This window comes from Oncorhynchus nerka, linkage group LG8 (assembly GCF_034236695.1).
Source record: "Oncorhynchus nerka isolate Pitt River linkage group LG8, Oner_Uvic_2.0, whole genome shotgun sequence".
NCBI classification, from domain to species: domain Eukaryota; kingdom Metazoa; phylum Chordata; class Actinopteri; order Salmoniformes; family Salmonidae; genus Oncorhynchus; species Oncorhynchus nerka.
In genome coordinates, this window is record NC_088403.1 from 33,200,354 (window position 1) to 33,220,920 (window position 20,567).

General features: G+C 36.7%; 1 protein-coding gene across 1 annotated transcript in view; it reads right to left on the reverse strand.

Annotated features, from left to right (window-relative positions):
* Positions 1 to 340: 340 nt before the first annotated feature.
* The window catches only part of LOC115121707 (metabotropic glutamate receptor 8-like), a 334,747-nt gene continuing 314,520 nt past the window's right edge, over positions 341 to 20,567 (reverse strand). Inside the window, 2 exon segments of the mRNA XM_065021713.1 lie at positions 341 to 1,087; positions 2,678 to 2,925. Coding sequence (XP_064877785.1) covers positions 1,075 to 1,087; positions 2,678 to 2,925 — 261 coding nt within the window. The 3' untranslated portion in view covers positions 341 to 1,074.

The window sequence follows — 20,567 nt, forward strand, 5'->3', positions numbered from 1 at the left end:
GGCTTTGGATAACATAAAAACAGCCTAACCAGCTCTGATAGGACGAGTAAAATTGTCAGTGAGCTCATTTGTGTCTGGAAGTAGCTAGCAAGCTAGCCAACATTAGCCAGTTAGCTTGGGTGCTTGACTGCTGTTGTTAGGACAGAATACTCGGATCAACCCTACTCCTTGGCCAGAGTGTCCAGTGTGTTACTTACTTTCCCATTGTTCCTCAACTCCATTTCAAATCTTGCTACAGAAAACCGAATCTAGCAAGTCGGTCGCTAATATAGTAATAAACAAAAACATATACAATTGGTGTCTGCATTGTATCTTAAAAGCATAAGCACAAATCTATACATTTGCAAAACATTCCTTTATTATAAATAAATCATTTGTATAAAAACTGGCATGCTTCAACCAGGGCATTTACAGATTCACAACCCAGGGCTACCCATCCAGTTAGCCATTCGATACAAGAGACAAACTTTCTGAATATGCAAGGTCGCACGACAGCTGGGACAAGAATGAAAAAATCTTCACAACCACAAAAATACTTACAAGTAGAATAACAATAAACATCATGGTCAATTCTCAGTTTCTTCTATTTTCTCTTTTAAATATTTTTAAATTTTAAACTCTTTTAATGTCTTTTAATCTCCCATGTACCCTTATGTATAACTTTTACACAGTTTTGTTTTGTTATGTTTTCTTCTTTTTTTCTTCCTTTTTTTCTCTGGACCATATAGCCTGCAGTGGATTATTTTTTAAACCATTGTCTTCACGGTTAGTTCAAAGTTTATGGCAGGACCGTTGTGCTGTGATTTGCAGGAAGAGAGCGAACGGGGCCCACTGATTGGTGGTTGGTCTTTGTGGTCCCGCCTCTCTGGTGGTAGTAAGGTTTGATGCTGTCAGAACAATATAAAATGTCTCATGCTTGGTTACCGGTGGCGGTGGGAGCTCCATCGGTCTGTCCGTCTTTTCGTCCGTCAGTCCGTCATCTGTCTGTGACAGCTCCTTTTCTCAGCCCTCCCTCCACTTTGGTGCTGTTCAGATGTTCAGATGGCATGATTACTGTAGCTGACATATGTTGTCTTAGTTGATGAAGCTGCCAGGGGGGGGGGGAAAGGGGGGAAGAGAGGAGAGGAAATATATCAAGGCATATATATTTCCTATTGACCGTAATATTAGAGCACACCTGCGTCTGGGGTCTGAGGCTGTGTTTATCAAGTCCATTATACGTCCCCTGTAGCTGTTGGTTGTAAATGTCAGTGGTTTTTAAGCGACCACGGACCGCTGGCACTGAGCTATCGTCAAGACGGTGCCCTGTACCCGCCTTGTTTATATGAGGATTGTAAGAGAGAATGTGTCAAACTGTAGGAATCAAAACTGTTCCAACAGTTTCTTCTTCACACAACACAAACCCGAGGCAGATAGCATTTGAAAATAATGTCTCAGGCTGGGGTTTGTGAAACTTAACTCTGTATGAGTCCAGTCAGTTGTGCCAATGAGGGAATAGATGTGTGAGTGACCTGTGCTGTTGTGTTGTTGTCCGTGTGTTGTTGTTGTTCGTGTGTGTGTCCGTGCAAACGTGCGTGTGCATACATGTGTGTTATTGTGTGTTATTCAAGCCGACCAAACTGCTGACTGCGAGACTTCTTCGCGTTCAGGTCTGTAATGAAGAAATCGTTCAATCTGCTGCAGTTCAGAAGACAGAAAATGAACCCTAATTACTCCAAACATTCCAGAACCTTCTAAACCTCTCAGAACACCCAGATCAACTCTGTGCTAAGATAAATGCTTTTAACACCCACTCTGAGTCTCCATGGGAGAAAGACTAACATTTCCAGGTCGTAGTGTTGAAGAGGCCCGACTAGCTCCGCACACAACAAAGCTTTGAAGTTTACGTAAGCTGTTGCACATAGTTAAGCTGAATGGGAAGCTCATTTGAATACTCTGTATGTGCTGTAAACAACCGTGCAAAAAAAAAAAAGCAGCACTCAAGCTGCTCTATCAAGAACATTGTTTACAATTCAGATGACATTTTTATATATTAAAAGTACTGATATTTGAATGAGCGATATGAAAAAGGCCCAATTTACATGTAACTACTGTTATACTGTCGTTGTCGAGATTATCAAACGGTTGGTTATATCAGTGTAGTTGTATAGATTATTTCTGTTGTGTGTTAGTGTAGATCTATAGATTTGTTTTTTTCTCTATGAGTTTAGGTATATAGTCTGTTAGTTATATTAGTGTAGGCCAGGGATCATCAACTAGATTCAGCCACGGGCTGGAATATAATTACAAATAACTTGGAGACAGCAAATTGACCGCAAAAAGCCCAAAAAGATTTGTTTGACTAAAACATAATAATTTCAGACCTTGCTAACATTTGTATACGATCACGTGTCTCTCTACTATGGGAATACTTGATTTCCAAAATGTTTCATTCATTGGAGCCGATTTCCTGGTGTTTTGACAGTCTTTTATGTCCAACAATGAAATTTCAACAAACACTTTATTATTATTATTTTTTTTAAACTTGGGGAGACAAATAAAACCATTCAGCCCACGGGCCGGCAGTTGGGGTACCCTGGTGTAGATGTATATATGCATACTGTTAGTATAAGTGTATACAATATATCATTAGATATATAAGTGTATTATGTATAGGTTAGTAAAGGTGTGTTCTTACTCACTATTGGTCTCCATGCTCTCACACAGCTCCGTCTTGACCTCTCCGTTGGGTCTGTCGCCCCCCTTCTGCAGCTTGCCTGACATGGCGGCGGCGGTGACGATGGCCTTGAAGCTGCGTTTACGCTTGGGGATGTTCTGCTCAGGGTGGAAGATGATGACGTAGACCTTGGGCATGTACAACATCCCCAGAGAGACAGAGGCGCTGAGGCTGAGCGAGATAGTCAGGGTGGTGGTCTGGATGTACATCTGGAGAGGGGAGGGAGGGAGGGCATCAATATACTGTAACCATTCTACAAGTGAAATAGCCATTCTGCTAGTTTTGCACATTTTCAAAAACTACACACTGGTAGAAACTAAACACTAACAACTGTACATAGACCAATCTACACTCATATAAGCCATACGCTGATATAAACCATAAGCTGATATAAGCCATATGCTAATACAAACCATATGCTAATACAAACCATATGCTAATACAAACCATAAGCTGACATAAGCCATATGCTGATATAAACCATAAACTGATATAAACCATACGCTGATATAAACCATAAGCTAACCATAAGCTAATCTTAGCAATTTCTTCTTAGCTAGCTACATAGCCGTCTTTGTATCAAAGATAATTGCGTAATTATCGTATTTCGTCGTCCTAACGTAGCCTACACTGCTATCTGCCCAGCAGCTAGCCAGCTAGCTAACGCCCACCGTCTACATAGCTAGCTACATAGCCGTCTCTGTATCAAAGATAATTGTGTAGATAATTGTGTAGATAATTGTGTAGTCTAGAGCGATTTTCTAGTTTACCTAGACAGCTATTGTCGTTCTTTTAACGCAACGTAACGTAATCAACACTGCTAGCTAGCCAGCTAGCCCCTGAATCAACAACGCAGCCACTGCCAGCTAGCCTACAAAGTCAACAACGCAGCCACTGCCAGCTAGCCTACTTCAGCAGTACTGTATCATTTTTAATCATTTTAGTCAATAAGAATAGCAGCACTGTAGAAACTATTACCCTCAACTGAACGACTTGATTAGTGTAGAGTTAGCTAGCTACATAGTTGTCTTTGCTGTCTTCGTATCCAAGATAATTGTGTAGTTTAGAGTGTGTAGTTTTTAGAGTGATTATCTTAATTTACCGAGGTTAGCTAGCCAGCTATTTGTCGTCCTTAACGTAGGAGACACTGCTAGCTAGCCAACAGCTAGCCAACGTCTACCGATTAGAACTCAACAACCCGGTCGCATTCCGCCTCGCTCCACAGGTAGTATCACATTTTCATTTCATTTCATTACAGTACAACGGTTTGATTTGTTTGATCGTAGCTAGCTACATAGCTAGCTACATAACCGTCTCTGTATCAAAGATAATTGTGTAGTCTAGAGCGATTTTCTAGGTTACCTAGCCAGCTATTGTCGTTCTTTTAAGGCAACGTAACGTAATCAACACTGCTAGCTAGCCAGCTAGCCCCCGAATCAACAACGCAGCCACTGCCAGCTAGCCTACTTCAGCAGTACTGTATCATTTTTAATCATTTTAGTCAATAAGATTCTTGCTACGTAAGCTCAACTTTCTGAACATTCGAGACGTGTAGTCCACTTGTCATTCCAATCTCCTTTGCATTAGCGTAGCCTCTTCTGTAGCCTGTCAACTATGTGTCTGTCTATCCCTGTTCTCTCCTCTCTGCACAGACCATACAAACGCTCCACACCGCGTGGCCGCGACCACCCTAATCTGGTGGTCCCAGCGTGCACGACCCACGTGGAGTTCCAGGTCTCCGGTAGCCTCTGGAACTGCCGATCTGCGGCCAACAAGGCAGAGTTCATCTCAGCCTATGCCTCCCTCCAGTCCCTCGACTTCTTGGCACTGACGGAAACATGGATCACCACAGATAACACTGCTACTCCTCCTGCTTTCTCTTCGTCCGCCCACGTGTTCTCGCACACCCCGAGATCTTCTGGTCAGCGGGGTGGTGGCAAGTGGTCATTCTCTCTTTCTCCCCTTACCCATCTGTCTATCGCCTCCTTTGAATTCCATGCTGTCACAGTTACCAGCCCTTTCAAGCTTAACATCCTTATTATTTATCGCCCTCCAGGTTCCCTCGGAGAGTTCATCAATGAGCTTGATGCCTTGATAAGCTCCTTTCCTGAGGACGGCTCACCTCTCACAGTTCTGGGCGACTTTAACCTCCCCACGTCTACCTTTGACTCATTCCTCTCTGCCTCCTTCTTTCCACTCCTCTCCTCTTTTGACCTCTCCCTCTCACCCCCCCCCCCTTAAAAGATTTAGATGCACTACTGTTCCACTGGATGTCATAAGGTGAATGCACCAATTTGTAAGTCGCTCTGGATAAGAGCGTCTGCTAAATGACTTAAATGTAATGTAAATGTTTACTAGATGCTGTTCTTCCACTAACCTCATTGCAACTCCCCTCCAAGTCTCCGACCACTACCTTGTATCCTTTTCCCTCTCGCTCTCATCCAACACTTCCCACACTGCCCCTACTCGGATGGTATCGCGCCGTCCCAACCTTCGCTCTCTCTTCCCCGCTACTCTCTCCTCTTCCATCCTATCATCTCTTCCCTCTGCTCAAACCTTCTCCAACCTATCTCCTGATTCTGCCTCCTCAACCCTCCTCTCCTCCCTTTCTGCATCCTTTGACTCTCTATGTCCCCTATCCTCCAGGCCGGCTCGGTCCTCCCCTCCCGCTCCGTGGCTCGACGACTCATTGCGAGCTCACAGAACAGGGCTCCGGGCAGCCGAGCGGAAATGGAGGAAAACTCGCCTCCCTGCGGACCTGGCATCCTTTCACTCCCTCCTCTCTACATTTTCCTCTTCTGTCGCTGCTGCTAAAGCCACTTTCTACCACTCTAAATTCCAAGCATCTGCCTCTAACCCTAGGAAGCTCTTTGCCACCTTCTCCTCCCTCCTGAATCCCCCCCCTCCTCCCTCTCTGCAGATGACTTCGTCAACCATTTTGAAAAGAAGGTCGACGACATCCGATCCTCGTTTGCTAAATCAAACGACACCGCTGATTCTGCTCACACTGCCCTACCCTGTGCTCTGACCTCTTTCTCCCCTCTCTCTCCAGATGAAATCTCGCGTCTTGTGACGGCCGGCCGCCCAACAACCTGCCCGCTTGACCCTATCCCCTCCTCTCTTCTCCAGATCATTTCCGGAGACCTTCTCCCTTACCTCACCTCGCTCATCAACTCATCCCTGACCGCTGGCTACGTCCCTTCCGTCTTCAAGAGAGCGAGAGTTGCACCCCTTCTGAAAAAACCTACACTCGATCCCTCCGATGTCAACAACTACAGACCAGTATCCCTTCTTTCTTTTCTCTCCAAAACCCTTGAACGTGCCGTCCTTGGCCAGCTCTCCCGCTATCTCTCTCAGAATGACCTTCTTGATCCAAATCAGTCAGGTTTCAAGACTAGTCATTCAACTGAGACTGCTCTTCTCTGTATCACGGAGGCGCTCCGCACTGCTAAAGCTAACTCTCTCTCCTCTGCTCTCATCCTTCTAGACCTATCGGCTGCCTTCGATACTGTGAACCATCAGATCCTCCTCTCCACCCTCTCCGAGTTGGGCATCTCCCGGCGCGGCCCACGCTTGGATTGCGTCCTACCTGACAGGTCGCTCCTACCAGGTGGCGTGGCGAGAATCCGTCTCCTCACCACGTGCTCTCACCACTGGTGTCCCCCAGGGCTCTGTTCTAGGCCCTCTCCTATTCTCGCTATACACCAAGTCACTTGGCTCTGTCATAACCTCACATGGTCTCTCCTATCATTGCTATGCAGACGACACACAATTAATCTTCTCCTTTCCCCCTTCTGATGACCAGGTGGCGAATCGCATATCTGCATGTCTGGCAGACATATCAGTGTGGATGACGGATCACCACCTCAAGCTGAACCTCGGCAAGACGGAGCTGCTCTTCCTCCCGGGGAAGGACAACTCCACTGTGTCCTCCTCCCAGAGCGCTAAGAACCTTGGCGTGATCCTGGACAACACCCTGTCGTTCTCAACTAACATCAAGGCGGTGGCCCGTTCCTGTAGGTTCATGCTCTACAACATCCACAGAGTACGACCCTGCCTCACACAGGAAGCGGCGCAGGTCCTAATCCAGGCACTTGTCATCTCCCGTCTGGATTACTGCAACTCGCTGTTGGCTGGGCTCCCTGCCTGTGCCATTAAACCCCTACAACTCATCCAGAACGCCGCAGCCCGTTTGGTGTTCAACCTTCCCAAGTTCTCTCACGTCACCCCGCTCCTCCGCTCTCTCCACTGGCTTCCAGTTGAAGCTCGCATCCGCTACAAGACCATGGTGCTTGCCTACGGAGCTGTGAGGGGAACGGCACCTCAGTACCTCCAGGCTCTGATCAGGCCCTACACCCAAACAAGGGCACTGCGTTCATCCACCTCTGGCCTGCTCGCCTCCCTACCACTGAGGAAGTACAGTTCCCGCTCAGCCCAGTCAAAACTGTTCGCTGTTCTGGCCCCCAATGGTGGAACAAACTCCCTCACGACGCCAGGACAGCGGAGTCAATCACCACCTTCCGGAGACACCTGAAACCCCACCTCTTTAAGGAATACCTAGGATAGGATAAAGTAATCCTTCTCACCCCCCCTTAAAAGATTTAGATCCACTATTGTAAAGTGGCTGCTCCACTGGATGTCATAAGGTGAATGCACCAATTTGTAAGTCGCTCTGGATAAGAGCGTCTGCTAAATGACTTAAATGTAAATGTAATATAAACCATACGCTGATATAAACCATAACCTGATATAAACCATAACCTGATATAAACCATACGCTGATATAAACCATAAACTGATATAAACCATAAGCTGATATAAACCATAAGCTGATATAAACCATAAGCTGATATAAACCATATATAAACCATGATATAAACCATAAACTGATATAAACCATACGCTGATATAAACCATAAGCTGATATAAACCATAAGCTGATATAAACCATAAGCTGATATAAACCATAAGCTGATATAAACCATAAGCTGATATAAACCATAAGCTGATATAAACCATAAGCTGATATAAACCATAAGCTGATATAAACCATACGCTGATATAAACCATAAGCTGATATAAACCATATATAAACCATAGCTGATATAAACCATACGCTGATATAAACCATAAGCTGATATAAACCATACGCTGATATAAACCATAAGCTGATATAAACCATAAGCTGATATAAACCATAAGCTGATATAAACCATACGCTGATATAAACCATAAGCTGATATAAACCATAAGCTGATATAAACCATAAGCTGATATAAACCATAAGCTGATATAAACCATATGCTGATATAAACCATAAGCTGATATAAACCATAATGATATAAACCATGATATAAACCATAAGCTGATATAAACCATAAGCTGATATAAACCATAATATAAACCTGCTGATATAAACCATATGCTGATATAAACCATGATATAAACCATAAGCTGATATAAACCATAAGCTGATATAAACCTGATATAAACCTGATATAAACCATACGCTGATATAAACCATAAGCTGATATAAACCATAAGCTGATATAAACCATAAGCTGATATAAACCATAAGCTGATATAAACCATACGCTGATATAAACCATATGCTGATATAAACCATACGCTGATATAAACCATATGCTGATATAAACCATAATATAAACTATATATAAACCATATGCTGATATAAACCATATGCTGATATAAACCATAAGCTGATATAAACCATAAGCTGATATAAACCATAAGCTGATATAAACCATAAGCTGATATAAACCATATGCTGATATAAACCATATGCTGATATAAACCATAAGCTGATATAAACCATAAGCTGATATAAACCATACGCTGATATAAACCATAAGCTGATATAAACCATAAGCTGATATAAACCATATGCTGATATAAACCATAAGATATAAACCATACGCTATAAACCTGATATAAACCATACGCTGATATAAACCATACGCTGATATAAACCATACGCTGATATAAACCATACGCTGATATAAACCATAAGCTGATATAAACCATACGCTGATATAAACCATAAGCTGATATAAACCATAAGCTGATATAAACCATAAGCTGATATAAACCATAAGCTGATATAAACCATAAGCTGATATAAACCATATGCTGATATAAACCATAAGCTGATATAAACCATAAGCTGATATAAACCATATGCTGATATAAACCATACGCTGATATAAACCATAAACTGATATAAACCATAAGCTGATATAAACCATAAGCTGATATAAACCATAAGCTGATATAAACCATAAGCTGATATAAACCATAAGCTGATATAAACCATAAGCTGATATAAACCATACGCTGATATAAACCATAAGCTGATATAAACCATAAGCTGATATAAACCATACGCTGATATAAACCATACGCTGATATAAACCATAAGCTGATATAAACCATAAGCTGATATAAACCATACGCTGATATAAACCATAAGCTGATATAAACCATAAGCTGATATAAACCTGATATAAACCATAAGCTGATATAAACCATACGCTGATATAAACCATAAGCTGATATAAACCATAAGCTGATATAAACCATACGCTGATATAAACCATAAGCTGATATAAACCATACGCTGATATAAACCTGATATAAACCATAAGCTGATATAAACCATACGCTGATATAAACCATAAGCTGATATAAACCATACGCTGATATAAACCATAACCTGATATAAACCATAAACTGATATAAACCATACGCTGATATAAACCATAAGCTGATATAAACCATAATAAACCATAAGCTGATATAAACCATACGCTGATATAAACCATATAAACCATAAGCTGATATAAACCATAAGCTGATATAAACCATACGCTGATATAAACCATAAGCTGATATAAACCATAAGCTGATATAAACCATAAGCTGATATAAACTATGCTGATATAAACCATAAGCTGATATAAACCATACGCTGATATAAACCATAAGCTGATATAAACCATAAGCTGATATAAACCATAAGCTGATATAAACCATAAGCTGATATAAACCATACGCTGATATAAACCATACGCTGATATAAACCATACGCTGATATAAACCATAAGCTGATATAAACCATACGCTGATATAAACCATACGCTGATATAAACCATACGCCTGATATAAACCATAAGCTGATATAAACCATACGCTGATATAAACCATAAGCTGATATAAACCATAAGCTGATATAAACCATAAGCTGATATAAACCATAAGCTGATATAAACCATAAGCTGATATAAACCATACGCTGATATAAACCATAAGCTGATATAAACCATACGCTGATATAAACCATACGCTGATATAAACCATACGCTGATATAAACCATAAGCTGATATAAACCATACGCTGATATAAACCATAAGCTGATATAAACCATAAGCTGATATAAACCATACGCTGATATAAACCATACGCTGATATAAACCATAAGCTGATATAAACCATACGCTGATATAAACCATAAGCTGATATAAACCATACGCTGATATAAACCATAAGCTGATATAAACCATACGCTGATATAAACCATACGCTGATATAAACCATACGCTGATATAAACCTGATATAAACCATACGCTGATATAAACCTGATATAAACCATACGCTGATATAAACCATAAGCTGATATAAACCATAAGCTGATATAAACCATACGCTGATATAAACCATAAGCTGATATAAACCATAAGCTGATATAAACCATACGCTGATATAAACCATAAGCTGATATAAACCATACGCTGATATAAACCATACGCTGATATAAACCATAAGCTGATATAAACCATAAGCTGATATAAACCATACGCTGATATAAACCATACGCTGATATAAACCATAAGCTGATATAAACCTGATATAAACCATACGCTGATATAAACCATAAGCTGATATAAACCATAAGCTGATATAAACCATAAGCTGATATAAACCATAAACTGATATAAACCATAAGCTGATATAAACCATAAGCTGATATAAACCATAAGCTGATATAAACCATAAGCTGATATAAACCATAAGCTGATATAAACCATAAGCTGATATAAACCATACGCTGATATAAACCATAAGCTGATATAAACCATACGCTGATATAAACCATACGCTGATATAAACCATAAGCTGATATAAACCATAAGCTGATATAAACCATAAGCTGATATAAACCATAAGCTGATATAAACCATACGCTGATATAAACCTGATATAAACCATAAGCTGATATAAACCATACGCTGATATAAACCATAAGCTGATATAAACCATACGCTGATATAAACCATAAGCTGATATAAACCATAAACTGATATAAACCATACCAAACCATAAGCTGATATAAACCATAAGCTGATATAAACCATAAGCTGATATAAACCATAAGCTGATATAAACCATACGCTGATATAAACCATATAAACCATGATATAAACCATAAGCTGATATAAACCATTAGCTGATATAAACCATACGCTGATATAAACCATACGCTGATATAAACCTGATATAAACCATACGCTGATATAAACCTGATATAAACCATACGCTGATATAAACCATAAGCTGATATAAACCATTAGCTGATATAAACCATACGCTGATATAAACCATACGCTGATATAAACCATAAGCTGATATAAACCATAAGCTGATATAAACCATACGCTGATATAAACCATACGCTGATATAAACCATAAGCTGATATAAACCATACGCTGATATAAACCATACGCTGATATAAACCATACGCTGATATAAACCATAAGCTGATATAAACCTGATATAAACCATAAGCTGATATAAACCATAAGCTGATATAAACCATAAGCTGATATAAACCATAAGCTGATATAAACCATAAACTGATATAAACCATAAGCTGATATAAACCATACGCTGATATAAACCATAAGCTGATATAAACCATAAGCTGATATAAACCATAAGCTGATATAAACCATACGCTGATATAAACCATACGCTGATATAAACCATAAGCTGATATAAACCATAAGCTGATATAAACCATACGCTGATATAAACCATACGCTGATATAAACCATACGCTGATATAAACCATACGCTGATATAAACCTGATATAAACCATAAGCTGATATAAACCATACGCTGATATAAACCATAAGCTGATATAAACCATTAGCTGATATAAACCATACGCTGATATAAACCATACGCTGATATAAACCATACGCTGATATAAACCATACCTGATATAAACCATAAGCTGATATAAACCATAAGCTGATATAAACCATAAGCTGATATAAACCATACGCTGATATAAACCATACGCTGATATAAACCATAAACTGATATAAACCATAAGCTGATATAAACCATAAGCTGATATAAACCATAAGCTGATATAAACCATAAGCTGATATAAACCATACGCTGATATAAACCATGATATAAACCATACGCTGATATAAACCTGATATAAACCATACGCTGATATAAACCTGATATAAACCATACGCTGATATAAACCATAAGCTGATATAAACCATTAGCTGATATAAACCATACGCTGATATAAACCTGATATAAACCATACGCTGATATAAACCATAAGCTGATATAAACCATTAGCTGATATAAACCATACGCTGATATAAACCATACGCTGATATAAACCATAAGCTGATATAAACCATAAACTGATATAAACCATAAGCTGATATAAACCTGATATAAACCATACGCTGATATAAACCATAAGCTGATATAAACCATAAGCTGATATAAACCATAAGCTGATATAAACCATAAACTGATATAAACCATAAGCTGATATAAACCATACGCTGATATAAACCATAAGCTGATATAAACCATAAGCTGATATAAACCATAAGCTGATATAAACCATACGCTGATATAAACCATACGCTGATATAAACCATAAGCTGATATAAACCATAAGCTGATATAAACCATACGCTGATATAAACCATACGCTGATATAAACCATACGCTGATATAAACCATACGCTGATATAAACCTGATATAAACCATAAGCTGATATAAACCATACGCTGATATAAACCATACGCTGATATAAACCATACGCTGATATAAACCATAAGCTGATATAAACCATAAGCTGATATAAACCATAAGCTGATATAAACCATACGCTGATATAAACCATACGCTGATATAAACCATAAGCTGATATAAACCATAAGCTGATATAAACCATACGCTGATATAAACCATACGCTGATATAAACCATACGCTGATATAAACCATATAAACCATACGCTGATATAAACCATAAGCTGATATAAACCATACGCTGATATAAACCATACGCTGATATAAACCATACGCTGATATAAACCTGATATAAACCATACGCTGATATAAACCTGATATAAACCATACGCTGATATAAACCATAAGCTGACATAAACCATTAGCTGATATAAACCATACGCTGATATAAACCTGATATAAACCATACGCTGATATAAACCATAAGCTGATATAAACCATACGCTGATATAAACCATACGCTGATATAAACCATACGCTGATATAAACCATAAGCTGATATAAACCATACGCTGATATAAACCATACGCTGATATAAACCATACGCTGATATAAACCATATATAAACCATGATATAAACCATACGCTGATATAAACCATAAGCTGATATAAACCATAAGCTGATATAAACCATAAGCTGATATAAACCATAAACTGATATAAACCATAAGCTGATATAAACCATAAGCTGATATAAACCATACGCTGATATAAACCATACGCTGATATAAACCATAAGCTGATATAAACCATAAGCTGATATAAACCATACGCTGATATAAACCATACGCTGATATAAACCATACGCTGATATAAACCATACGCTGATATAAACCTGATATAAACCATACGCTGATATAAACCATACGCTGATATAAACCATACGCTGATATAAACCATAAGCTGATATAAACCATACGCTGATATAAACCATAAGCTGATATAAACCATACGCTGATATAAACCATACGCTGATATAAACCATAAGCTGATATAAACCATTAGCTGATATAAACCATACGCTGATATAAACCATACGCTGATATAAACCATACGCTGATATAAACCTGATATAAACCATACGCTGATATAAACCATAAGCTGATATAAACCATTAGCTGATATAAACCATACGCTGATATAAACCATACGCTGATATAAACCATACGCTGATATAAACCATAAACTGATATAAACCATAAGCTGATATAAACCATACACTGATATAAACCATACGCTGATATAAACCATAAGCTGATATAAACCATACGCTGATATAAACCATAAGCTGATATAAACCATACGCTGATATAAACCATAAGATGATATAAACCATACTGATATAAACCATAAGCTGATATAAACCATACGCTGATATATACCTGATATAAACCATAAGCTGATATAAACCATACGCTGATATATACCTGATATAAACCATAAGCTGATATAAACCATACGCTGATATAAACCATACGCTGATATAAACCATAAGCTGATATAAACCATAAGCTGATATAAACCATAAACTGATATAAACCATAAGCTGATATAAACCATAAGCTGATATAAACCATACGCTGATATAAACCATACGCTGATATAAACCATACGCTGATATAAACCATAAGCTGATATAAACCATACGCTGATATAAACCATACGCTGATATAAACCATACGCTGATATAAACCATACGCTGATATAAACCATAAGCTGATATAAACTGATATAAACCATAAGCTGATATAAACCATACGCTGATATAAACCATAAGCTGATATAAACCATAAACTGATATAAACCATATAAACCATAAGCTGATATAAACCATAAGCTGATATAAACCATAAGCTGATATAAACCATAAGCTGATATAAACCATACGCTGATATAAACCATAAACTGATATAAACCATAAGCTGATATAAACCATACGCTGATATAAACCATACGCTGATATAAACCATAAGCTGATATAAACCTGATATAAACCATACGCTGATATAAACCATACGCTGATATAAACCATACGCTGATATAAACCATAAGCTGATATAAACCATAAGCTGATATAAACCATAAGCTGATATAAACCATACGCTGATATAAACCATAAGCTGATATAAACCATAAGCTGATATAAACCATAAGCTGATATAAACCATAAGCTGATATAAACCATAAGCTGATATAAACCATACGCTGATATAAACCATAAACTGATATAAACCATAAGCTGATATAAACCATAAGCTGATATAAACCATACGCTGATATAAACCATAAGCTGATATAAACCATACGCTGATATAAACCATACGCTGATATAAACCATAAGATATAAACCATAAGCTGATATAAACCATACGCTGATATAAACCATAACTGATATAAACCATACGCTGATATAAACCATACGCTGATATAAACCATACGCTGATATAAACCATAAGCTGATATAAACCATATAAACCATACGCTGATATAAACCATACGCTGATATAAACCATAAACTGATATAAACCATACGCTGATATAAACCATAAGCTGATATAAACCATAAGCTGATATAAACCATAAGCTGATATAAACCATACGCTGATATAAACCATAAACTGATATAAACCATAAGCTGATATAAACCATACGCTGATATAAACCATACGCTGATATAAACCATAAGCTGATATAAACCATACGCTGATATAAACCATACGCTGATATAAACCATACGCTGATATAAACCATGATATAAACCATAAGCTGATATAAACCATATAAACCATACGCTGATATAAACCATACGCTGATATAAACCATAAACTGATATAAACCATACGCTGATATAAACCATACGCTGATATAAACCATACGCTGATATAAACCATAAGCTGATATAAACCTGATATAAACCATACGCTGATATAAACCATAAACTGATATAAACCATACGCTGATATAAACCATAAGCTGATATAAACCATAAGCTGATATAAACCATAAGCTGATATAAACCATACGCTGATATAAACCATAAGCTGATATAAACCATAAGCTGATATAAACCATACGCTGATATAAACCATACGCTGATATAAACCATAAAACCATAAGCTGATATAAACCATATAAACTGATATAAACCATACGCTGATATAAACCATAAGCTGATATAAACCATAAGCTGATATAAACCATAAGCTGATATAAACCATACGCTGATATAAACCATACGCTGATATAAACCATATAAACCATAAACTGATATAAACCATAAGCTGATATAAACCATAAGCTGATATAAACCATATAAACCATAAGCTGATATAAACCATAAGCTGATATAAACCTGATATAAACCATAAGCATAAGCTGATATAAACCATACGCTGATATAAACCATACGCTGATATAAACCATAAGCTGATATAAACCATACGCTGATATAAACCATAAGCTGATATAAACCATACGCTGATATAAACCATAAGCTGATATAAACCATACGCTGATATAAACCATACGCTGATATAAACCATAAGCTGATATAAACCATACGCTGATATAAACCATATGCTGATATAAACCATAAGCTGATATAAACCATAAGCTGATATAAACCATACGCTGATATAAACCATAAGCTGATATAAACCATACGCTGATATAAACCATAAACTGATATAAACCATAAGCTGATATAAACCATAAGCTGATATAAACCATACGCTGATATAAACCATAAGCTGATATAAACCATACGCTGATATAAACCATACGCTGATATAAACCTGATATAAACCATACGCTGATATAAACCATACGCTGATATAAACCATAAACTGATATAAACCATACGCTGATATAAACCATACGCTGATATAAACCATACGCTGATATAAACCATAAGCTGATATAAACCTGATATAAACCATACGCTGATATAAACCATACGCTGATATAAACCATAAACTGATATAAACCATACGCTGATATAAACCATAAGCTGATATAAACCATAAGCTGATATAAACCATAAGCTGATATAAACCATACGCTGATATAAACCATAAGCTGATATAAACCATAAGCTGATATAAACCATACGCTGATATAAACCATACGCTGATATAAACCATAAGCTGATATAAACCATACGCTGATATAAACCATACGCTGATATAAACCATAAGCTGATATAAACCTGATATAAACCATAAGCTGATATAAACCTGATATAAACCATACGCTGATATAAACCATACGCTGATATAAACCATAAACTGATATAAACCATAAGCTGATATAAACCATAAGCTGATATAAACCTGATATAAACCATAAGCTGATATAAACCTGATATAAACCATAAGCTGATATAAACCATACGCTGATATAAACCATAAACTGATATAAACCATACGCTGATATAAACCATAAGCTGATATAAACCATAAGCTGATATAAACCATAAGCTGATATAAACCATAAGCTGATATAAACCATAAACTGATATAAACCATAAGCTGATATAAACCATACGCTGATATAAACCATACGCTGATATAAACCATAAGCTGATATAAACCTGATATAAACCATACGCTGATATAAACCATACGCTGATATAAACCATACGCTGATATAAACCATAAGCTGATATAAACCATAAGCTGATATAAACCATACGCTGATATAAACCATACGCTGATATAAACCTGATATAAACCATAAACTGATATAAACCATAAGCTGATATAAACCATAAGCTGATATAAACCATAAGCTGATATAAACCATAAGCTGATATAAACCATAAGCTGATATAAACCATAAGATATAAACCATAAGCTGATATAAACCATACGCTGATATAAACCATACGCTGATATAAACGCTGATATAAACCATACGCTGATATAAACCATAAGCTGATATAAACCATATAAACCATAAGCTGATATAAACCATACGCTGATATAAACCTGATATAAACCATAAGCTGATATAAACCATACGCTGATATAAACCTGATATAAACCATAAGCTGATATAAACCATACGCTGATATAAACCATACGCTGATATAAACCTGATATAAACCATAAACTGATATAAACCATAAGCTGATATAAACCATATGCTGCTGATATAAACCATACGCTGATATAAACCATACGCTGATATAAACCATACGCTGATATAAACCATACGCTGATATAAACCATATAAACCATACGCTGATATAAACCATACGCTGATATAAACCATAAGCTGATATAAACCATACGCTGATATAAACCATACGCTGATATAAACCATACGCTGATATAAACCATACGCTGATATAAACCATACGCTGATATAAACCATACGCTGATATAAACCATACGCTGATATAAACCATACGCTGATATAAACCTGATATAAACCATACGCTGATATAAACCATACGCTGATATAAACCATACGCTGATATAAACCATACGCTGATATAAACCATAAGCTGATATAAACCATACGCTGATATAAACCATACGCTGATATAAACCATAAGCTGATATAAACCATACGCTGATATAAACCATAAGCTGATATAAACCATAAGCTGATATAAACCATACGCTGATATAAACCATAAGCTGATATAAACCATACACTGATATAAACCATAAGCTGATATAAACCATAAGCTGATATAAACCATACGCTGATATAAACCATACGCTGATATAAACCATAAGCTGATATAAACCATAAGCTGATATAAACCATACCATAAGCTGATATAAACCATAAGCTGATATAAACCATACGCTGATATAAACCTGATGATATAAACCATAAGCTGATATAAACCATACGCTGATATAAACCATACGCTGATATAAACCATAAGCTGATATAAACCATACGCTGATATAAACCATAAGCTGATATAAACCATACGCTGATATAAACCATACGCTGATATAAACCATAAGCTGATATAAACCATAAGCTGATATAAACCATAAACTGATATAAACCATAAGCTGATATAAACCATAAACTGATATAAACCATACGCTGATATAAACCATAAGCTGATATAAACCATACGCTGATATAAACCATACGCTGATATAAACCATAAGCTGATATAAACCATAAGCTGATATAAACCATACGCTGATATAAACCATACGCTGATATAAACCATAAGCTGATATAAACCATACGCTGATATAAACCATAAGCTGATATAAACCATAAGCTGATATAAACCATACGCTGATATAAACCATAAACTGATATAAACCATAAGCTGATATAAACCATAAGCTGATATAAACCATAAGCTGATATAAACCTGATATAAACCATACGCTGATATAAACCATAAGCTGATATAAACCACACGCTGATATAAACCATACGCTGATATAAACCATATAAACCATTGGCTGATATAAACCATACGCTGATATAAACCATAATATAAACCATAAGCTGATATAAACCATACGCTGATATAAACCATAAACTGATATAAACCATAAGCTGATATAAACCATAAGCTGATATAAACCATACGCTGATATAAACCATAAGCTGATATAAACCATAATAAACCATAAGCTGATATAAACCATACGCTGATATAAACCATACGCTGATATAAACCATAAGCTGATATAAACCATACGCTGATATAAACCATAAGCTGATATAAACCATAACGATATAAACCATACGCTGATATAAACCATACGCTGATATAAACCATAAACTGATATAAACCATACGCTGATATAAACCATACGCTGATATAAACCATACGCTGATATAAACCATAAGCTGATATAAACCATGATATAAACCATACGCTGATATAAACCATAAGCTGATATAAACCATAAACTGATATAAACCATAAATATAAACCATAAGATATAAACCATAAGCTGATATAAACCATAAGCTGATATAAACCATACGCTGATATAAACCATAAGCTGATATAAACCATAAGCTGATATAAACCATAAGCTGATATAAACCATACGCTGATATAAACCATAAGCTGATATAAACCATACGCTGATATAAACCATAAGCTGATATAAACCATAAGCTGATATAAACCATAAGCTGATATAAACCATACGCTGATATAAACCATAAGCTGATATAAACCATAATATAAACCATACGCTGATATAAACCATACGCTGATATAAACCATAAGCTGATATAAACCATACGCTGATATAAACCATACGCTGATATAAACCATAAGCTGATATAAACCATACGCTGATATAAACCATAAACTGATATAAACCATAAGCTGATATAAACCATAAGCTGATATAAACCATACGCTGATATAAACCATAAGCTGATATAAACCATACGCTGATATAAACCATAAGCTGATATAAACCATACGCTGATATAAACCATACGCTGATATAAACCATAAGCTGATATAAACCTGATATAAACCATACGCTGATATAAACCATAAGCTGATATAAACCATACGCTGATATAAACCATAAGCTGATATAAACCATAAGCTGATATAAACCATAAGCTGATATAAACCATACGCTGATATAAACCATAAGCTGATATAAACCATAAGCTGATATAAACCATACGCTGATATAAACCATACGCTGATATAAACCATAAGCTGATATAA